Raw genomic sequence first — 24883 nt, 5'->3', positions numbered from 1 at the left:
CAAAAAGGAAAAAAAAAGGAAATTTGAAATACCGCGAAGAGATGATAAAACAGAATAATGGAGAAATGGCGTGAACAGAATCGCGACCTGGTAGGCACGTTTTCTTAACTTGAGGGAGTTTGCTCGAGTTTACACTTAAAATGGGATTGTGGTTCTAGTCCCATTCTGTTAATTCCTTTATTGCTATCAAACCATCATTTTAAAAAACGTAATTAAAATCTAATGAGTGCACGTTTTCTCCATAACCTTATAGATTAATAGTAATAGTTTATGGTCGTGTTCTGAAATAGTTTTATCAAGCGCTATTAATTATATGAAATTTCACCCTTTGGATGTAGATTCGTAACGTGCACATATCCGTGTGCAGCCGTACTGCGCTCACACGTTTATCGATTCGGAGATTATCATCACCTTGTGTATTGTATGGAACTCTATAGAATCATGACTGCTATGACGTAAGCAAAGATCCAATTAGGAATAAAATGAATTAATGACGTTTCCTTTTCTTTACGATGGAAAACGTCAAGCCCTCTTACTCATACAGGTATACTTTTTCCTATGCATCAGCAAGTTTTGCCAACAGCTTTTTCTCTCTTAAGTCATTTTACTTTAAAGAAAGACTATATAAGATATATATATATATATATATGTTTATCGAGAAAAAAAATCGTGTCAGATCTGAAAAAAATATATCTAGAATGGCTATGTTTATAAACGTTATCATCATCAAAATTTCATAAATATTTCATTATCAAAGCAGATTTGTGCAGGCCCGGGTATATATAAAGGATTCATGGGGTTGTAAAATGTTACACCCTTCACCCACTCCCATCCCCAAATCGTAATAAAAGTACTTATTTGCACAAGCATTGCGTGTAGACCTCGTATAGCCTAAATATGCCTCGAAATGCAACCATTTCACGTCGACTTAATTCTTTTCTTTGGGACGACCCACAGGACCACACCCATACTCCTCTTTAAAATGTTGGATCCGTCATCGTGATTTGTATTATCAAGTTCTGAGCATGTATGGAATTCTTCACGTTAGAACTTCCATCAACTTATTACTTTTTTTTATTATTATTATTATTATTATTATTATTATTATTAGTAGTAGTAGTAGTAGTAGAAGTAGTAGTAGTAGTATTAGTATCAGTATTATTAATTATTATTATTATTAATACATTTGGTTGGCCTACAATATTAATTACCCATCGATTCATCAAATATTGAATTGTGCTGAGTATACCTATATTTAATAACGGGGGTTTGTTTCATTCAATAAGTCATAGGCTCATAGCATGTATGACATAAAAGTATATAGGCCTAGCTTATTTACTTTCAATGTAATTGAAATTAGTTTAGTTTTATGAAGGCTAAAATTGTGTACGATTTTTTTTTATCTCGCAAGAAAAACAGACGCAGTTTTCTGAATTGATTAAAGATTTTCCCCCCCTTAAACTCATAGACAACTTTGACAGATGTTACGCCATAACATAGATAGTTCCTCCAGGAGACATATTTCTGATATCTGGGAGTTTGTTTTTATTAAGTAAGCCTATATATAGCATACTCGTTCTGTACATAAAATAACGCCTTTTCTGTTGTAGTCTATAGTCTGTCTTTATTTACTAGGCATAACATCACTATACGATATGTTTTTAATTTCTATTTATGTGTGTGTGTGGTGGGTGGGGGGGGGGGGGCTAATGTATGTCAGTTCACCAGCTATATGGCTCTGACGCCTTTTTATTTTTAAATTACAAATGCTTTGACAATACGTCAAACCTGTTCGACAAAGTACGTACACAATCTATATAACTGACTTCATGATCTCCTGTATATACCGACACTTATCCTGTTTATACATAAATCATTTTCAAGTGTGAAACCTGCAGCAATGTTATGTATAAAATAAAACGAACATAGATAGAGACTATACCACCCAGTGTTGTTGTCAAGTATTTTTTTAATTTTTTACTAAGTACCGAGTACTTGAGGTTTTGAGTACCAAGTACAATAGTCCGAGTACTATTTCTTACGATCCGAGTATCGGGTACCGAATGACAAGTACGAGTACGTTAACACTCGAGTACTTTTCATCAAGGGTGAGTACCATATTGCTCGGGTACCAAGTGCTTCTCGAGTACTAAAACACTGCTACCACCTAGATCGGAGATGGGTCGCTTGGCATTAATGGTGTTATAGGGGTCGGGTGCATGGCATTAATGGTGTTATAGGGGCGGATGGCATTAATGATGTTATGTGGGGCGGATGCACGGCATTAATGGTCATATGTGGGGCGGATGCACGGCATTAATGGTGTTATCGGGGTCGGGTTCACGGCATTAATGGTGTTATAGGGGTCGGGTGCACGGCATTAATGGTGTTATAGGGGTCGGGTGCACGGCATTAATGGTGTTATAGGGGTCGGGTGCACGGCATTAATGGTGTTATGTGGGGCGGGTGCACGGCATTAACGGTGTTATGTGGGGCGGGTGCACGGCATTAATGGTGTTATAGGGGTCGGGTGCATGGCATTTATGGTGTTATAGGGGGCGGGTGCACGGCATTAATGGTGTTATAGGGGGCGGGTGCATGGCATTAATGGTGTTATAGGGGGCGGATGGCATTAATGGTGTTCTAGGGGTCGGGTGCATGGCATTAATGGTGTTATAGGGGCGGGTGGTGTAAATGGTGTTATAGGGGACGGGTTGCATAACTGGTGTTATAGGGGGCGGGTGCACGGCATTCGTGGTATTATGTGGGGCGGGTGCACGGCATTAATGGTGTTATGTGGGGCGGATGCATGGCATTAATGGTGTTATAGGGGTCGGGTGCACGGCATTAATGGTGTTATAGGGGGCGGATGCACTGCATTAATGGTGTTATAGGGGTCGGGTTCACGGCAATAATTATGTTCTAGGGGTCGGGTGCACGGCATTAATGGTGTTATAGGGGGGGGGGTTGTTGATCATCTCAAATGTGGACCCCTCCTGGTTCAGCTTTGTTGCCTCTCCGGGGTATAAAAAGGTTCCGGGCGCTCCTTGCGTTTTGAAATGTTCCATCACAACTCCCTGATTATACTAACTAGTTTTAATTGGTTATTGCTTTCACGTAAATTCACATCTGATATAGAATGCTATGACTCTTCGAAAGAACGTCATGAAAATAAACATGGATCAGCTATCGTATTCATTTGGCGGTTTCTTCTCTTTTAATAGAGTAATATGTATCACTGACAAATAACACGAAAATACAAAACAACACTTCACAAAAGCGTATATACTCATTTGAACTACAGGATTACCAGAAAATTACATTTGAAAATATCGACTCCATCCCCCCACCCCCCCCCACACAATAAAAGACACAGTACGAACAAGGTTGTGACTTCATACACGAAACACATGACCTTGACTCTCCCAAATTGCACTAACGAATAGAGTAACATGTTTTTGGTTTTGTTCTCGTTATATGACAGCATTTCCATTTAACCTTGTTATAAATGTAAATCTAATAAAAGAATTCTTCATTTCCTTCAGTTGTTATCCCCACGTTCCTTAATTCTTCTTCTTTGAGTAGACACACCCATGCATGAAGGCCTATACTCTGCTTGTTTCCCTCGCCGAAACTTTAAAATCTTTATATATAATCCCTTTTCTCTTTTCTGTCTCTCTTTCTTTAATAATAACAATCCTTTCTATCGCATTCATTGTCATTCTCATTCCCCGCCTTGAATTTTACGTCAATTGCTACTCTAGTTTTTGCCACGACAAGAATACAAAACTAATTGACTGTTATAATGAAAGTGCTTGCACCTGTGTTACATCACAGCATACATGCATATAGCGTGTACTACATATATATATATAGACTTATACTATATAGTTACTATATCTGTAAATTCACTGGACTATTATTGACATTCATTCGAGATCGTTTTTAATCTCGTTACGTGTTCATCAATTCATATACAAAAATATAATAAAAACTTAACGAAAAGAAAATTCAAGGTAACTGCACAATTCTTGTAATGGTTTTTATTATAAGTAGCTTTTTTTTTAATACGTGTAGTCTATATCAGTAATATAATAACACATATAGTTTGTATATATTTAATCTAGCAACTAAGCTAGAGTTGAGAAAGGCTGAGGGGTGGGGGGTGGGGGTGGGGGAGGAGGAGGAGGAGAAAAATCAAGCCTTTTTTGTAGTCTATACTAATATCACGTTGAAAAATCACCTGATAAGCATCATGTAAGTATGTGTCAACTGTAAGATATTGATCGTGAGTCCTTTAAGCCCATAGCAACCGTCCTTCGTCGCTAAATAGTACGTCTGTGATATAGGAAGCTGCAGCAGTTTTGCTGAGGATGTCGTCTGTATACAGTTCTTAGATATTGAGAGATGATTGCGAGGAAATCAGCAAGGGCAGCAAAGAAACACATGCTTCCTTGCTTCGTTCGTGCAGCTTACTTGCAAATGCTCTTATGGAATGATGCAAAGTTTTCTTGAATTCAAGATTAGTTTTAAAGAAGACACTACCACAACTGTCAAATTTAGCCTATCTGACAGACATCTTAATGAAGAACAACTAATAAAAAGCTAGGATAACCCTTGCTCCGTTTGGGAGATATTCCATTTTAAAAGTCGTGTCTGGAAGCTGTCATTTTGTTAATCTGTGATGTCATAGGTTTTGAACCCCCCCCCCTTCTTTTCCCCGGCTCTGTGTTCTTGTTAACAATGACTTTCAATGTAAAATGTTATCAGTGTTGATGACACTGAAAACGAATGCCATCATTAAATCATGTTAAGAGCTTCAATGTTTGAGATTCAGTACCTGCAAAACCAATCTACATTACAGGAAATAAGTATTGTAATGAATAAAGACACAAACATAGACCTATGAAGAAATGAAGCACGTGGCTCGATGACGTCATATTTAGACTTGATCAAGTCATCAACTTGGTGTGTAAAGGGACATGTAAATGTCTGATAATTTTACAAAAGGAAATAATATTTTACTTTAGCTGTTATAAAAAGTTGTTTATGTCAGCCTAGTTATATCTATCACATATAGACCAATGATGATGATTTTCGTTTGGGTTTTTTATCCTTCTTGAAGTGTTTTAGAATTTAATAATAGCATATACCAGGGTTGTCCAACCTTTTGCAGAAGAGGGCCACATGGAATGATTATGATGAAGGAGGGGCCGCATGAACCCTACGCTCGATATTTGCCCGAAGCCCAAGGCAACAAAATGTGAGCACTGCGCGCGGAGCGCACGGATTTATTTTCCTTCCTGATAAAACAGATGAATTATGTCCAGCCGCCCCCCCCCCCCCAATCCGCTGAGAGTGTCACACAAACTGACCTGTATGCAGTGTTTTGGACCCAGAAGGTTCGAAAGATTGATTATATAGCTTCAAATTGTTATCAATAAATCTGCTCACTAAAATTTCGCACCGTAGAGCATCTCTGGCGGGCCGGACGCAACCCTGCGGCGGGCCGGACTGTGGCCCGCGGGCCGTAGGTTGGACAACCCTGGCATATACCATCAAAGCCGACTTAACCTTCCACAATATAGGTTAATAGCTGAACTCTTATGCATGTTCTGTGACCGACAGTCACGTTAGACCTTTAGATCAGAAATGCTTATAGAGTTCTCTCTTGATAAGTGACTTGAGTGATGAATAATTCTTAGCGAATTCTTATCGACATCATGAGTGACTATTAAATCATTTATATATCCCATAGATCATGCACTATAGATCGATTTATAAGATTCAGTCACGTAATTCATGACGACGTTAAGGGCAGATTTCAATAATTATATTGTCAACTTCGAGTTTCCCTCGATTCATTATACATCCCGCATTGGCTTACCGTGAATATTGATAACACTGTAAGAGGAAATTATCAAGCTTTTAGTCTAGGATATGCCCGACAAGCCATCACGTCAGGGGTCTATAGGTACCCCCCCCCCCTCCAAAAAATAGTAATAATAATAATCTTTAGTTGCATCATTTTGAGTATAAATATCAGAGGAGAATTCGTATCAAGATAATACACAAGGTACCTATCACAATTTAAAATATTAAACATTAAATAAAATGCTTGTCTTAGTGTATGTGGAAACCGAGTTATATACTATACGAACAAACAAACCACAGATATCTTGCAATATCATGAACGGTGAGGATTTTCTGGGACACGATATAATGATATAATATATCAGACTATATCTTTTCATAGAAACTCCATTTATGATGAAATTATTAAGTCAGGAAATTCTTTTTGGTAATTTCAATCCAACCTGTGATTATTTTTGCTACTTTTATTTATTTGTCCTCTTCTCTTAGTCGTAATCTTTGGTTGAAGTCTACGCAATTTATAGACCGTGATCGGATTTAAAAGGGGCTGAGTGGGGAGATGATGACGTAAGAAAACTTAACATTCTTAAGTACCGTATTTATCTATATTTATATATATATATATCTATTTGAAAGAGTAATGATGTAATGATTTGAAGAAAAAAACTTCCAGCCTCCACCGGGATTCGAACCCGAGCCTCCCATTCTAGATGCGGTCGTCCTAACCAACATATTCAATGCCAATCATGGACACTGATTGTATGCCTAGTGGTTCGAAAATGGAAGGTCGTCATTCCATTGTAGGCAATGTCAGCTGTATTATCTATGAATACACACACACACACTTATAAATATAAATATATATATATATATATATATATATATATATTTTATATATGTAATTTAAATTGTAGTGAGTTGGAAAATCCAGAAGAGTGAAAAAATTTCCAGCCTCCTCCGGGATTCGAACCCGGACCTCCTGCTTTATATGCGGACACTTTAGCCACTATGCTAAGTGCGCTGATGGTATATGTCCAGAGGTTCGAAACCGGTAAGGAAGGTCGTAATTCCACTGTAGGTGATATACATATGTATAGTGTATGACGCTTACTTTATTTCGTAATTACGGAAAGAGGGTAAAAGACAGACACAATACACGTCATATGCGCGTTGGAGGTCTGTTTATCATCTGGAATTGATTGTCTTTACTCATCACTCAACCAAAACGAATCATATTTGTACAAAATTACACTCCAATCATGATCGCAACCACGCGGAGAGACCTTATCTTAAAGATTAAGTTTTTGCAGTAAAATAAGAACGGCTTGGCTTCATAAACATTCACTTCATGCCATTAGATGCATTTTCACAAACATGTCTTCACCGTCGATTCACTTGTCAGCAAATTTCCCAAGGTTTGCGATAAATATGTCTTTAGAGTCTTTTATATATAGAAACGACTAAATATATGAGAATATTTGAATAACATAGGAATAATAAAAGATATAAGCAAGTACTCGAATTCTTTATGGTACATACCATCAGTCATGTCACTTCCAGGAATAATTCGAATTTCAACAGTCGATATTGTCCTCGTGTAAAAGGTATTATTTCATAATTATTCGAGATGGAGGGTCTGAGAGAGGGAGGGGCGTGACACCATGCAAATACCAGTCGAAATAACCTTCTACCAAATTAGAATACTATCTGCAACTTGCATACATTATTTAGATCATTTGAAAGAAGGGCGAGGTTGGGGGGGGGGTAGGCAAAGGGGGGGGTACTTAAATCATGAGCTGTAAACTATTTTAATTTGATTTTGATTTTGAATTTAATATTGTAACAATTGTTAAACAATGCACAAGTTCTCCTGACAATCATACCTAAAGAATCAATGCAAAAAAAAAAAAAACCATTTCACTTTAAAATGACGCTTTATGTTTTCTTGAGAACTGCATGTGTAAATACATACATTGACAGCCGCGACAAGATCATGCGATTATCGCCTCGAACCGAAGGGCATAAAAAAAATGTGGAAACAATTTGTGCTTGAAGCGTGGAATTATATTGAATAAAGATTAGGTTAACCCTTCGGGAGTGAATACGTTTTCTTCTTTATAGACTAAAAAAAGAGAGATATAATCGGAAGGAATCTAAATAATATAAAAGAGAAGAAGATGAGATGAAAAGCTTTCCAAATATTTTGCTTAATAAAAAGAAAACATTTATTTTTAGTTTATACCAAATCACGTGGAAGAAATATGTAATACTCATGTGGTAAAGCTTCATAAACTGTTGGTCTGAAGACATGATGTATATGTTAATTATTTTGTGATTTCATTGTTAGGCGATAAACGACACCACGGGAATAGCTGAGGGTAATCTGCGCCTCTGGGCAACAAAAATAACGTTGCAACCCCTCCATCAGCGACATGAAGCTAGCAAGTATATGAGTAAGGGGGAATTCGTCCCCCCTCCCCATCTCCCCCGCCCCAACAAAGTCTTGAGATTGAGCCCAATATTCAAATCTATAACTTTCAATTCTAAGTATGAAGAAACATGCACATAATATCAATTCAGCGTGAGCAAATACTGACTGTAATATTCAAATTAGAGTATATTGCGCTGGACAGGATGCTTGAAGGTAAATGAAAAAATGATAAAAATATTAAAGATAGAAATATTATGTTTTGTATTAAGATCAAGATCAAGCGATGACGACGACGACGACGACGAAGATATTGATTACGATAACGATTGTGATGATGATAATTATATGGTCAATTAGTATTATTATTTTTATTATAGTTTTGATTTGTTTTTTATTTGTGATAAATGACCGATTTTCTACTCATTTATAAATTCCTTGTGAGATCAAACTCTCACCCCCCCCCCCCCCTCTGCTCTCTCTATCTCTCATATATCCTTTTTGTTGACTTGGTGGGTAAAGCAAGTGTAAGTCAATGATTCATTCACCTAGTCATATTATATCCTTAAACAACAGTTTACAGGCTTATAGCTCTAAATGGGCCTCGTATCTGAATTTTGAAGTTACCGGTATATACGTGATATTATACGGAAAGTTCACAATTATTGCCCCGAGGATGAAAATTTCTTCTTTTCTGTTATCGATACCGACGTTTTAATCTTTTTCTGCCGTATTTTACAGGAATGTCCCTCATCGATGCTTGACGCATGCAGGTGAGAATAAAGCACTGTACATGCGCCTGGTAAGAGATCAGTTTTCACTGAGCCCCAAGTTTTAGGAATATCTTTGTGTCCTTCGCGCCGATTTCGTCACAATCTGTGTTGTCAACTATCAATATTGACATTAAACTCTGGAATATACAGGGGACCTCTTGAGTACCTCTCTATACCTTCTCTCACTCTGTCTCTCTCTAATCCTCAATTTCCTAGACAAATATGTAGTGAGCAGTTTGTTTCACACGAAGTAGTATTAATTCGTTATTTGTCTTCGAATATTGTACCCGCTAACACCTATATAACTATAATATTTGTTTGCGTACTTGAGAAATGGTTTAACGATATGAACGTTTTCACCTCCGATCCGAGAATAAATGTGAGATGATAGACCTTTTTTTTGGGGGGGGGGGGCCGGGATTCGAGTGTCTCAAAACCATAAAAGCAAAAACGAAAACAAGAAAGAAACACAAAAATACAATTTTTGTTGTGAAAAGTCCGTCACAGTTAAATAGCATCTTCAATATATGTACCTCAACAAATTGGATGAGATGGTATAGGATCGGATGGGGTGGGACGGTATGGGATGGTGTGGGATGGGATGGGATGATGTGGCACGGGATGGGATCGGATGGGATGATATGGGATGGGATGGTATGGGATGGTGTGGGATGGGATATTATGGGATGGGATTGTATGGTTTGGAATGATATGGGATGGTGTGGGGTGGGATGGGATGGTATGGTGTGGGATGGTATGGTATGGTATGGGATGGTTTAGAATGATATAGGATGGTGGGGGATGATGTGGAATGGGATGGCATGGTATGAGTGGGATGGTATGGGATGAGATAATACGTCTGCAGACTGTACGTTATTTGTTTATTTGACTAGCAGAGATGTCTGGATTGATCTATGATATTTATGAATGAAATGTAATTTAATTGATGATATGACTATTGTATAACATATGCAGTCTTCAGTTAAAGTCTTACTGGGCACAAGTCAACTATATATATTTCTTATATATCCGCATCAACTGTTTCCATAAGCGTTTCATATCAGCACTCAGAGTTCGCGATTAACACCCTTTGAAGCCCTATAAGGCCCCGTATGCTTACCCATATGCCTCTCTCCCTCTACCCGCCCTCATTAACTTCCGCAACTAAAACACGGTATATTCAGTACCTATGTTTTAGTACTGAACTGCAAACTTGTCTTTTTCCCCATTTTTCTTTCCCAAATTACAACGGATAAAAAGGTAGGAAGCCCTGTCCTCTTGATATGAGCGAACTTTTTTAAAATGTTCTTTAATGTGGTTATGCACATGTGTGTTTCTTATATACGTCTGTACATTCCCCGTCTAACCCTCTAGGGCTTTATGTTATACCCTAACCAGTTGACATTAATGAACTTTGTCAAACTCAACCACTCAGCTATACTGAAACGCTCAGGGAACGGAGTATTAGAAACCAACCAATCAACTGTCAGTGGTATATACTTCCCTCTTTTTTTTTGGCTTAAAGTTTTTTTTTTTTTTGGTTTTCTTTTATATTTTTGTATTTGGGCTCAGTGTAATTTTCATGAAAGTGTGGATGTTATTGACCTAGGCGACGCTGGAGGGTAGTGCCTCTTCAAGCAGCTTGGTGAATCTCGTATAGCTGATACGACAGCGTGAAGGGGGAGAAGATACTTTGAGAAGATTAAGGTTTCCTTATTACAAACGGTTAACTTTGATCGTATATCGTCTGCAGTGGATTGATGGCGACAGTCTCAGTTCCCAAAACTGACAATTAAACGCTCATTTTCTCGGTGAAATATTGGATTTGGCTGGTCTGGTATACTGGCGAGAAGTGCAATATGGTGCGATGCCATTATTGTGTGGCTTGGGACGATTTTCGATGGAATTTTATAGAAATAAAAGTAATAATGTTGATAATAAATCCATAATCCAAGAGTAAATGCAAACTCTTCATCAGTCACCGCGGTAACGGATTTCGTATTGATAAAAACAAAGACACATGTGTGTTTATCGTTATATATAGAATGATAAGAGCAACCCTCCTCATCACCCACCCTACCCCTTCCGAGGTGATAAGAGCCAGATCGGATCACACCCCCCCCCCAAACCTTAAATGTATATAATGAAAATGGAAAAAACCTATAATTATTTATATATCTCATATTCTCCCGGGCACACTTTATGTTTTCCCGGGCTTCCTAATTCACTCCGGATCCCGGGGCTGTAGTCACCTCTGAACCCCCCCCCCCCCTCTAGTCAGGTCTACCCCACGAGTACCCATTACCTCCTCCCACTTTGCTCACCCAGTCACCCCACCGATGGATTACATTGCAGGTGCAAAACCATTGAAGATAGTCAACACAAACAAACAAGGATATGTTCAGCATCATACAAATAATATATACACATATATATTTTGCATTACGAGAGCACAGGAAATGAATAGAACAGGCAACAGTATCGGAACAGCCAAAACCGAAATTTGATTTTATATGGCCCCAATGTCTCTCTGTCTCTCTCACTCGCTCTGCCCTACCTCTAACACTACATTGGGTATAGGCTAGTGTTAGGCTATTAATGGAAGAACTACCCCACTTATGCACCTTTCAAATTACTGCAATTGTTTCGTACAACAGCAACCACACAAATATCCTCCTTAGAACTTTATTTGAAATAGCATCATTTTCAGTTGCAGTATATCATTTTACATAATGAAAAAAGAATGTCCTTATTGATGATAAAGGTATACAATTAGGAACATAAACGGTAACCTATATAATCACTTACTATACACAAACATATATATTCAAATATATATATATATATATATATACACATATATGTATTAGTGATTACACTGGTTGTACATGTGTGTATGTGTACCTACACTATACAGAACTGTCCAATTGCTCTTTCAGTTTCTACCACAGTAATTTTATTTCCCGATGTTCTAGTTAGTAACACTTAACGGATTATCTTACCACAATAACAAGATTGTACCAGCAACATTCCATTGATTTACTTTGTTTTCTAGTTCTTTGCGGAGTGTCCTGTCTTAGTTTCATGATAAATCTCCCGAGACACATACACAGTAATGCATAGTCAGCACTGTTCTATCATTGATCTTGTTTCAATAGATAGTAATATTATACAGTATAACAGTAAATAATAAGCGGATTTTCTTAAATTAAAAAGAAAAGAAAAAAGGCTATACCAGTGTATAAGTTACTGCGACGGATATGTTACTGTGATGGCAACAAGGCATGGTGAATATCAAATGTAGTATACTAGTGTATTACGACTCCTGCTACAGACAGTTTACTACCGAAACTATGATAGTCCTACATAGTGGAAGTGATGGTATCATAATATCCACATGATTATATATATATGTGTGTGTCTTTCTTTTAATAGAATAAAGAATACTCTATAAGAAAAGGAATTAACGTAGAAAGTGCATTATATTTCCAGGAATATTCTAATGTATAGATGTGTCCACGGCCTGGCACCGGATTACCTTATACTGATAATACAATTCTACTGAGATATAGCCATTCGTACAGAAGTAGATCTAGCTACTCTATAATGTTTTACTTGCTCCTGTTAGATTTGGGAATGGTAAAAGGTCCTTTAAATTTTCTGGAGGCAGGCCGCGCGGAACAGTCTTCCCCCCCCCCCCCAAATTTGAAATGCTTGCCAAATATTAATACTTTTAAACGCAATATGAAAACTTATATTTTTTGTTTAGATGTCTGATATTTATTTGTCTATCTTTTAAGCCGTCCTTTTTGTGCTTTTGGATATTGACCGTTTTTTTTACTGCAAATATTATATATGTATTTTTTGTATTGAGGGCTCCTCTGGAAAGCAGTGCTTCTGCACTGAGCAGGACTACCCTCATTAAAAATGACAATAATAAAATAAAAAAATATATATACATAAACGGAAGAAAGGATATTCTTTTCTTGAGCATACTGATGAGTAGAAAATCATACTGTTGTAATGTAAACGCTCCATTTAATACGGCATGCAGGCGCGACGGATGAACTTACTAGCCCAGGAGAGTGCCATCCTTGGGTAATAGGAAACCTTATACAAAAATACACGTGGAGACAATTTCAAGCCAAGAACTTTTCAACAACAAAAACAGGTTACATTAGTATACATAGCACATGTTGCAACAGTAAGTGGGAACAATTGAGACAAATACTCATACCCACCCACCCCACTCTGCCCCACCCCCTAGTCGCCCTTCCCTACCCCTACTCGAAACACCACTACTGAGGAGTCTATGAATGACGTATAGAATGAAGCCAATATGACGAACCTCCTGTTCCGCAAAAGTTACTGCTCGAACTGCATAATCAAGAATTTTATACATATATATGAAATGTTTTATTATAGATAGGGTTTTTGCATGATACAAGAAAACATATAAGATGTATAAGAACTGGAATTAAGCTTGCCCCATAAAATCGGTTCATATAATTTTGCTTTAGCGGAACTGATATACCAATTAAAGACTTTAATTAAATCATTCACTTCGCCTCAACACGCCAGTTAATGGATGAGATTACATCTAAATGATAAAGCGTATGATTGTCACGGTAAGATGCAATTACGATTTTAATAACGGGGGAAAACTCGAAACAGTGGTACAATGTTTAGCCACATAAGCCTACAGATATTATCAGAGCTTTTTTTTGGCTTCAGTCATGCTAATATACATAAGCCTTCAAATTTTCATTGTAAATAACTAACATTTGATACATTATTAATTGTTCCAAAAGAACAATTTATAACGCATTGACATTTAAGTCATGATATTAAATATGCATTTTTTCATTGGAGCTTTAATCGATTTGATTTCGCACATATGGCTTTTTACAAAATGTGTGGGTAATAAAAAGGAGGGGGGGGGGGGGAGGGGAGTAACCAATAATGGAATCTAGTAAAGATTGACTTGACCAAACTGTGTGCGTTTTTTACATAAAGGTATTCACCGGTCTGTAGACAAAACTATATCAGAAATATCAAAAACAAGTAAAAGAAAGGCTTAAGGGTAAATATTTTCATTCTAACAAGATTTAGCTTTTGTGTACTCCATACAAGAGACACTCGTTTTATATTAGTAGCAGCAGTTCCTTGCGTAAACTATATGAACTGCTGTAACAAAATGGCGTTTGTCAGTTCTGTTAAGAACTTGAAGGTCAAACAGATTTATTACTCTTGGTTTATTCATATAATTGAAGTAGGAGATAGTCAGGAGATTGAGTTCATGATATTTCTAAAAGAAAATCAACCACTGTAGGTAATGACAGTCTAATTTACCTTACAGTGTTATCTGGTATATATGCTGATACGCGTGTTACCAATATAGTGTTACTGAAAATATAAGGGTAGGTTTCTCTACACTGTATGAATACAATCTACAGCATTGTGAATTTGAAATAGTATAGGTATACAAACTATATCAGAAACTATATCAGAAATATCAAAAACAAGTAAAAGAAAGGCTTAAGGGTAAATATTTTCATTCTAACAAGATTTAGCTTTTGTGTACTCCATACAAGAGACACTCGTTTTATATTAGTAGCAGCAGTTCCTTGCGTAAACTATATGAACTGCTGTAACAAAATGGCGTTTGTCAGTTCTGTTAAGAACTTGAAGGTCAAACAGATTTATTACTCTTGGTTTATTCATATAATTGAAGTAGGAGATAGTCAGGAGATTGAGTTCATGATATTTCTAAAAGAAAATCAACCACTGTAGGTAATGACAGTCTAATTTACCTTACAGTGTTATCTGGTATATATGCTGATACGCGTGTTACCAATATAGTGTTACTGAAAATATAAGGGTAGGTTTCTCTACACTGTATGAATACAATCTACAGCATTGTGAATTTGAAATAGTATAGGTATACAAACCGAGCTTGTATCTTGTGGTTGATTTTTGCTATATAAATATATATATATATATATATATATATATATATATATATATATATATATATATATATATATATATATATATATATATATATATATTATTATAATATTTATTATTTATTTATTTTCAAGATGCGAACCCTCGATTTCATTGTCATTGTCATTGATGCACTCTTCAGGTTACCTTGCTAATCCAATAGGGGACGTGCCCACATTAAGAATCTCAAAATGTTCCACTTTCTCTTCATATTTTTTATTTTATGTGTGTGACAAATTCATGCAGAAGGCGTTATCCTAGTTGCTATACCACACAACACCGGTCAGGCAGGGATGATATTACATAACTGTTCTTCGAAATAATTGCGTCAAATATAACACAACACCTTGAAGGTGAAGAGAGATTGGGACAGCTCATTCTACCGTTAAATTAAATCCGTCAAAGTTGGTCGTGAGATCCTTCTTTTTTTCTGTCTTAGTTTCTCCTTTGCTACTTTCAAGTGACCTTTTCGTTCATCATTTCTGTCTTAACCTGAACTGGGATAAAGTTTGATGCGCGGTCCCGTAGGATGTAAAATGTATATATAATATTTATATATAATATTTATATATATATATTTGTTTATATATATATATATATATATATATATATATATATATATAGATATATATATATATATATATATATATATAGATATATATACATATATATATATATAATATTTATATACATATTTGTTTATATATATATATATATATATCTTTATATATCTAAAATATACATAAATATGCATAAATTTGGTAAAACTGTATTAAAACGTAAATTAAAACGCCCTCATATACGAAGATCTGTTGATACAAGAAAACAGATCGAAATCTGTTCGGTTTAAGTAGACATTGCTCGCTCGTGTGTTACAGTCGTTACAAGTTTAATTAACTTTATTGACAGGAGAGTAAAAACATCAGGAGTCATTTTCTCCTGATATAATGACAGTTTCATCAGATATGAAGGGGGATATGACCGGAGTCTTTTGGAGTGGATTTGAGTTTTTTTTCTGGTTTTGTTTATTGAGAAGATTGATTTGGTTCTGTTCTTTTCTTTATTTTTTTTATTTTTGGAGGGGAGGGGGGTAACTGAACGGGACACCTGCCCCGACCCCCGTCGCCGGCTCAGCAATTGAGGAAGTTGTTAGATAGGCCTACGACTATATCAGTATTTGTTAATTGGAAGCAGGAGTGAGATCCAATATGACGAGGTCATATTTCCTATTTTTGTAGAAATTAGCCAGATTCCGGTGTAATGACAAACAGAATTATGTCATTTCGATTATCTTAACTATTTAATAGTTAAGATAGATAGAGACATAACAATGTCGATGGCCTATAGACTATACGGCTTCATCGTCTATGTTTGTTTTGAATATAGTAACAGACAAATGCGGGTCTTGTATATACACACGAAAGGGATTACAACATCCGTTGTCTCATCAACTCAACATACCAAACAATAGAGTTTGTCTTCTAGTAAGGTTTATTGTATATAGTACAACCTCATGAGTAGAAGTGAGCACAAGTAGAGTTCTCATTGGTATGAGTAGCAGTATGAGAACAGCGTGATGTAAACGCGTGTATTGGTACTCCATCTATAGTATCTATGCTAGAAACTTCCAATGTTCACCCGAGTAAGAGCACGAGTAAAATTCGAGTACAGTATATATACGTCCGGGTACTCGCTACAAGTATGCCATAATCAGCTATTTTAATTAAAGAGCATTAATGAAAAAGTTTGTTAAGGACACGTGACAAATTCATAAATAAAATTCGTTGTTACATTTACGAACATTCCAATTCCAACATTGCAATACATTTTGTGCCCACTTTTGCGTATGTTTGGTGAAAAAAAATGACATCGCAGACATAGGCGGGATTAATTGGGCAAGTGGGGGAATTGCCCCCCCCCCCTCGCCACCTTTTGCCCAGTACCTGAAATTGGATTTCTTATCCAGTTCGGTGGGTACTTTGGTTGGTTAAGCCACAGCAGCATCGACAGCTCTGCGATATTTTTATACTTATTAATAATGTCATTTTACACAGGCGATAAAAAAGATCGACCCATTGTGACGATTCCATTTTGTTACTTTCTATGTCGATTGATAAATCTGGCAACACTTTTATGCAGATAGCATAAGTACTTTTTTTTCTTCAAAATACACAACTATTACTGGGAAATAACCTATAAATATAGCACCATATTACACCTACTCTCACTTTCACACATAAAATCCCGCACCTAATTGCAGATAAAACCAGTAACTAACTATATGCCTATTTGGGTTTTTTAAAGACGTGAAACATAAATTCTTAAATCGTCGCCAGATTTAACGTTACAAACTGTTCTTATTCTGTTTATCTTTCATTTGTGAGACGGAAGACGTTCATACTCGCAGGCTTTAGCAGCTGTTCTAGTATACCTGTCCAACTTAGTAAATTTATAGCTCGGTAAAAGTGACAATAAAATGACATATATTTTATTATATTATATTTTCGCATCCATTTTATATGTGCACGTGTTTGGAACTTTCGTCGATTTCTCCCGAATATAAAGTACCGTATACAATGTGTAGTAGTGTTCGTAACAATATTGCTATGGATATTAATGAAAATTACGAGACGCAATAAGGGTAATAAAGAATAAATAAGGGGAGGTGGGGGGTGGGGAGGGAACGATTTTAGATCTAACATGTAGCGTATTAATATTTCCTAACAATGTTGTAAGCCTTCTAAAACAAGGTACCTGTTGTATGCTATTGATGTTTAAGCATACGCTATCATGTTGTAGTTCGCCGGGGCCGTAAGATTTACCGAAGTATATTTTGTTGGTGTTGTTGGAGTTATTGTTCCATGTACATTGTTCTTTTAAACAATAGGTTTGTATAAAGGTCTATACATATATTTCCGCATAGGTCGGTCGAGACGATATCTTTCTCACATTATTTTGGAAAATCTCCAAAAAGCTAATTATGGTAGAAAAAAAATCCAAAAGCAATTTTTCTTCATAACAATATTTTTTAATGCGTACCATATCTAAATTGTTGAACTTGTTTATTATTATTATTATGACTATTATTATGAAAAATGAAATTAAGATAATTAATAATTAATTAGGTAATTAATTCCATTTCTCAGAGCCTTTTCTATTATTTTATCCAACTTATAGTGTACATGTTTGCGACGTACACAGGCATACGATTGGTAGATGCTGTAATTCTGAGACTCGTTACTAAATTGTAAACACTAAGTTCCAAAACGTTTTCCCTCGATAACGTATCTAATGTGATGATTGGAGAAAATCATGTTCTCAATATTTGGTTCGTACATGACAGTAACTAATCAGTGAGATTGAGAAGTAACATTAATGTCAACAAAGTTTTTGAATGTATAGTCTATAGGCTTTCGCTCCATAACGTATCTTACAAAAAATATACACGCAATGTGCACATATAGGCATAACCATCCTCGTGTTGTAATGTATAGGCTATACACCTCCAAGTGTGAGGTATTTCTGTTTTCTTCTGTCGGATAAAGCATATAGGTATAAACTATCGCAGTTTAATATATTACAACAGTTTGACTATATAAGCCTATATGTTGCGCACATGCATGCACATAACCCGCAAATATTGTTTGTTTTTAAAAAAATTTGTCAAATAATGCACACACTCACATACACACAAAATGAAATGAAATTCAAAAAATGTCTGAACTTACGTTGCAAATTGGACCTACGGATGAGGTTTTCGATAAAGGTATTTTGCGGGGCCACAAGACCCCTTCGTGCCGCAGGCATTTCTCAGCCAGGAAAAAACACGATCCGTCCTATTAGTAAAGATTAATCCATATAGAATCCACACACGGCTCGACATACGAAGAGATTAACCTTGTCATTGTTTTTCCATTATCCGATATATATATTGTCGAAGAAAACTGTAATATTCAAATAAAAAGGAAATAAAAAAATGTTTCAAATTATCGACGCAGATTCCGCTCCATTGACCAAAAAAAAATGTAGACTATTTTCCAAAATCAACACATTGACTTTAACTCACTATATCTGACTGCCACTTACAAGAACAACATTAGAAGACTCGATTGAGTGGTTGAGCACGTAGCTAACCTGTCGACGAGGTAGAGGCAACTGATTAAGTTTCTCTCTCACACACACACACCTGCGTGTGCAACGAATCGCTTGCTTCAAACTGCCTTCGAGCGCTCCGGACGATTGCTCGTTCAACCGATCTGCAATTACGCTAAAAATTTGTTGCGTGTAGGCAGAGTACACAAATTGTCCGTTTGACGGGATACAAAGGCTAGGACTTGGGTGATTGGGAGTCAGAGAATTATCATTAAAATGATTATATACTTCTTCACGTAAAACCCGCGTGTGAGTAAATCGTACATGTCAACAGAGGCTGAGTGGTTACAATGATTACAATCAAATAAATATATATCTATGTACAACTATATATAGATCTATAGATGTGAGGGCGGGAACTCAGATGACATTGCAGTTTGCTTGGGCAGACGACAGGCCAAGATCAAATGGTTTTAAACGTTTACACCTTTTGTTTTTATTATCCAAGGTGGATGGGCAAAACCATTACATGAATTATCAAAGCCGTCATCGCAGTAGACTGCCCGAAGGCATTGACTGGCATGTATCTACGATAGGGTAAATTATCATATCTAAGTATAAGATCAAGCAGATTGAACGACGTTTGATCTGTTAATTGCAACTAAGGATTAAAATGTTATAAGGGGAGAAACAATAAAAAAAAAAAACGGGGAGAAAACAATAACAAAAACACGTGACGAGCGATCTCAGTCAATTTTCGAGCGAAGTGACGTCATAGCTGTATGTCACGCATGTGGTTTGAAATCAAAGGACCGTGTCGAGGTTACTACACAGCAGGTGTTGTTGTTAACATATCTGTTGCAGGAGTAAACATTATGTGGCAGGCAATGAATAAAGATGGATTATGATAAGCACCAGTAGACTCGTGTCACAAGTTGAGAGTCACACACAGTGTGATTTGAGTGTGATTTGACTCGATTCGTCTCCAGTTTTACTTAGATTGAGAATGACATTGTGACTTGACTCGACACGTCTCTTTACTCAGTCATATTGCATTGAGTCACACTTTGATTGTGACACGTCTAGAGTCAAACTGAATTATTTTAATGTATATATATATATATAAATATATATATATATATATATATATATATATATTGTAGTTATTATTGTTCATCGAGTGGGTGGTGTAGGGGGTATCATTAAACGTTAAAACTGTACTGGCATCACGCAAATACTTGTTAAACCTTGTCATTAATTTTGAACTCCGTAAAGGAAGATTTGAAATGAAAGAAAATTTAACAAAATTACTCTCTAAATGAACATAGAATGCTCGATTAGATATTTCTAAATTGACGAATGGTGGTTCTACCTTGTGTAGCCATCCGAGAGCTTTCTAGCACCTGGTTGTGTTATCTATTTAGTAGTTAGTAAAAAGAGACAACCACATTTTCGATTCACATTGCAATACCCCTTTGAAACAATATACACGGCAGTGGCGCCTTCAAACTATGGGGCAATATCACTACTTTTTTTGGTACTGTGTAAGCCCCTCAAATTTTCACCTTAATTCTAACAGACCAAAAATTCCTTTACAAAACATATAAAAAATAAATTAGACCCCCCCCTCCCACCCCTCAAACCTCCACACACAAACACAACAAGATAAAAGACATTTTGTAAAGCGCTGTGGAGGAAAGCATCTTTACAAAGTGCACCCTAGTTTATGCAAATGAGCGATCCTTACACATAACATTTCTTGTTGTATCTGCAGTCAAGGAGACTGAATATAACCCGAGCTATAGTAACTAACTGCTAATATACCACAGCAGTTTTCAATTTTATAGCCTTTATAACATCAATCTTAAAAGTAGTATGTCTCGAACCACTCGTCAGAACATATTTTTCGCCTCTCTTCGCAGATTATTTTCTGTTACCAGTGATACAAGGTCAGTGATCCAAATATAGAAGCCTGCACAAACTTAAGTCAAAATTTCAAACTGAATATCAGCCTGATTGTGCCTAGGCTTATACAACACACACGTCCATATGGTAGGATATATCGACAAATAATATGTAAATAACATTTGGGATTAAGCTGTTAGGTCTGAAGTTGTTCCGTCTCTTTTAATAGATGCATCCCTCTTCCATTCATCAACTCCTTCCAGTGCTTTATAAAATATAAATATTAATGATCCCAGAATTCCCCCTAATAATATTACTGGGACGGTTTTGAACATTTTCACTACTTTTAAATTAAGTTCGTGTATAGAGTCCTAGCTCATAAGTCCTTGCCAGCCTTTGGTTAAACTTATAATATCGCCCATTGCTTTCCTGAACCATTTTTAAATTTCGATTTATTTCTAAATCATTGGGCGATTTAATGGCCCTCTCAGCAACAAACCTAGAAACTAACAGTAATAAGTGACCAACATTTGATGACATATAACTGAGGGCGGACTATCACTTTAAAACATATTTCTAGTACCCCTTAGAATGTATGGAACGCTAAAAAGGACAACAGGTGATGATAATTATGATAATATAGAATTTACACGTCGATGTTGTAAATACCTAATGATGATAACGTACATAACGGTCTTTGATGTTTCGTTAGAAGGACAGACAAAAATGATACATAATCGACAGCATTATTTTTTTCTTTATATCTCGGTGTGTTCTTAATTAAAGTTTATAACAATCAATACAGATAATACTGGTTTCAATCCACACATATGGTAAACATAGTAACGGAATGGTTGGTAACTGTTTAAATTTGTATTCAACAGAAAAGAAAAAATACCGATACTGGTTGGAATGTGACTAGTCTTTAGTCTGTCTGACGGTTTGTCTGTCTGTCTGTCTGTCTGTCTGTCATCAATCTGTGCATCTGTCTAACTATTTGTCTGTGTATTTGTTTACATTTTTCAATCATCCAAATTCTTGAAATGATAGTGGAAAGGAATGAATCAACATTGAAAAATGAAATATGTCAAACAGTCAACAAAATTTGACACAATGAAAAGTAACAAATATACCCGGGTCACCTGTGAGCCACTGTACAGAGTCCAATTTTTTAATCTCACAATGGAAGAATATCACTAAGTGAACTTACATAAACATACATAGACAAATATAATTTATAATGTTACTCATGAATGTATCAGTAAAAGAAGAACCAAACAGGATACATGGCACTACATTACAACAACAACAAATTGACTCATAAAAGAAGCATAATTAAATTAAATAAAACAAAAACTCAAAATGCTGATGAGTTGACAAATTTCATAAACAAATGATAACATACATAGACAAATATAATTTACAATGTTACTCATGAATGTTTTGGTAAAGAGTGAACCAGACAGGTGGATTTAATGTGACAACTAGTGTGTTTTAGGTAACATATCTTGCCCCTAGCACACAAAACATGGCACTACATTACAAAAAGAAAAAAACCGAAATTTTGACTCATGAAAGAAAAATAAATAAATTAAGATAAAACCAAAGCTGAAAATACTGCATTTGTTGACATATTCATATACAAATGATAACAAATCATCTGCTCTTTAAGTTACATAATGCACAATATTTATGATGAGAGAAGGGACTTTTTTCATTCGACTGAAAACCCCCCCAAAAAATAAATAAATAAATAAATCAAGACAAATTGTTCATGCAGCCTTGACTTCCATGTAGTTTACATTAAAGAAGAAAAATGTCACGTTGTCAATGGCAACTCAATAAATGGACAATATAAAAGTAGTAAAGTACCACTGTGCAAAAAAAAAAAAAACACATTTGCAATGAAATATATCACCAATCTTGACAAATTTAGATTGCTCTCTGAGTTTAAAGTTATCACGTCTTGTATTAGATGCAGGGTCTTGAGATGGGGATTTAACAGAACATGAATGATTTATGTCTGACTTCAGTAAATGGGATACGAAATTGGGTTACAGCGATGAACTGAGAGGAGGGGTGGGTGGAAGGTGGGGGTGGTGGTTGGTGACCCACAATTCATAAACTATTTTATTTGAATGTTGGGCCAATATGATATATTATTATATCCACACACAAAAGTCACCATTATTATTATTATAATTATTATTATTATTATGAGATGTGAATTTAGTGGAACATGTACAATTTCTGTGTTCTATATATGGGCATAGGAAACGCATACATTTCCTACCAGTATGTTTATATTTAAATTAATTTTGCACACAAAATTGGCTTCTGAATTCAATTTTGATTACAATTTGTTTTCATTTCACACAAAAATCAAAACAACTTCTTCTTCTGTTTCAATATCAACTCAACAAAACTATAAAGGTGGAGTTACTGAAATACCCAGAAAGAATGACTAAAAATGTTCATAAAATATAACACACTGGCATAACTATGTCAATAATTGTATGTTTGCACTTCATATCAATACATTGGAAGATTATAAATTGCCATTATAAATATCTCTTCTCATGGCTGTTGCGCATCGGATAGGCTTAGTAAATGTTTTGCTGCATCTTTTATTACAACAAATAGCATAATTTTTTGGAAAGCATTAATATTTAAAAAAAGAAATATTGCACGTGAACTATTAGGTATTTTGCACTTCTTAATGATATTGTTAACAGACTGTTGCACTATGATAGACAACTGATGTCTAAATTTTTATGAAACTTAGAAAGCGTTTCAGGCAGCAAACTTTAATGAACCCTTCTCAAACCGTAATTAAATTTCGGTTATCAAAGGATGAAATTCCTGCCTATTTCCTGAATAATAATTTTTGAAATTTGACAAGAATTTTGTATTACTTTCCCTGTTGTTTCCAATATGAGTTGACATAGACATCCACAAAGTAACACAGAGAGGTGGAAATACCCCCCCCCCCCAAAAAAAAAAAAAACCTTTCCCTATATAGTCTCTCACTATCAAAAGGTTGGTTTAAGAATTCTTCATTTGTGAAATAATTATGGTGGTGAATAGTTTGACAGTAACTTCTCTCCTTGATGATATAAATCACTTGACTTCATGAGAAACAGCCTCAAGTATATTATGTTTTAATTATTATATTTATTTTAATATTTATAATTTTGATTCAAATATTTCTTGCTGACATATATATATATTACTAATAAATTGAACATCAAACTGGAAAAACCAATAATTTAAAAGATATAAGCATGTAATCGTTCATTGCACTTGTTAATTAATGTTTACAGTTCAAACTTTTTGATCAAAAAGTCACCCGAAGAAGACGCTGGACTTAAAAATCAAACACCTTGATCCACTCTCAACCCCGGTCTCCTTGCATCGAGGCTGTAACGGCCTGATCATGGCGGTGTTATGTTGTTGAGTGAATATTACGAGTCCGTTTGAAAGGGAATATAAATATATACATATATATATGTATGTATATATATATATGTATATATATGTATGTATATGTATGTATATATATATATATATATAAATATATATATATATATTTATATATATATATATATATATACTACACTTGATCAGGTTAAAGGTTTAATGAGTCACATAATGTGTACTGTTTACACACGGTCACATGATCTATGGCCAGCCAAATGGGCCAAATTTATTCATTCAAGTTTATAAAGTTTATGTACCAATTTAATAAAAACAGGCTATAACAAGCTCGGTTATCACTATGCAACATTTTATCCATCATTTA

At 35.5% G+C, this 24883-nt stretch overlaps 1 protein-coding gene across 2 annotated transcripts in view; it reads right to left on the bottom strand.

Moving 5' to 3' along the window:
• The window catches only part of LOC139971020 (voltage-gated delayed rectifier potassium channel KCNH1-like), a 109466-nt gene extending 89932 nt beyond the window's left edge, over nt 1–19534 (bottom strand). The window contains exon 1 of one of the 2 annotated variants that reach the window (XM_071977163.1): nt 18813–19534. In XM_071977163.1, the coding sequence (XP_071833264.1) occupies nt 18813–18891 (79 nt within the window). In that variant the 5' untranslated portion in view covers nt 18892–19534. The remainder of the gene's footprint in view (nt 1–18812) is intronic. The other variant, XM_071977164.1, reaches the window with a different exon arrangement.
• Nucleotides 19535–24883: the final 5349 nt, after the last annotated feature.

This window comes from Apostichopus japonicus, chromosome 8 (assembly GCF_037975245.1).
Source record: "Apostichopus japonicus isolate 1M-3 chromosome 8, ASM3797524v1, whole genome shotgun sequence".
Classification (NCBI taxonomy): Eukaryota; Metazoa; Echinodermata; class Holothuroidea; order Aspidochirotida; family Stichopodidae; genus Apostichopus; species Apostichopus japonicus.
The sequence above is the reverse complement of the archived record's forward strand: the minus strand, read 5'-3'. Positions and strand labels throughout refer to the sequence as shown.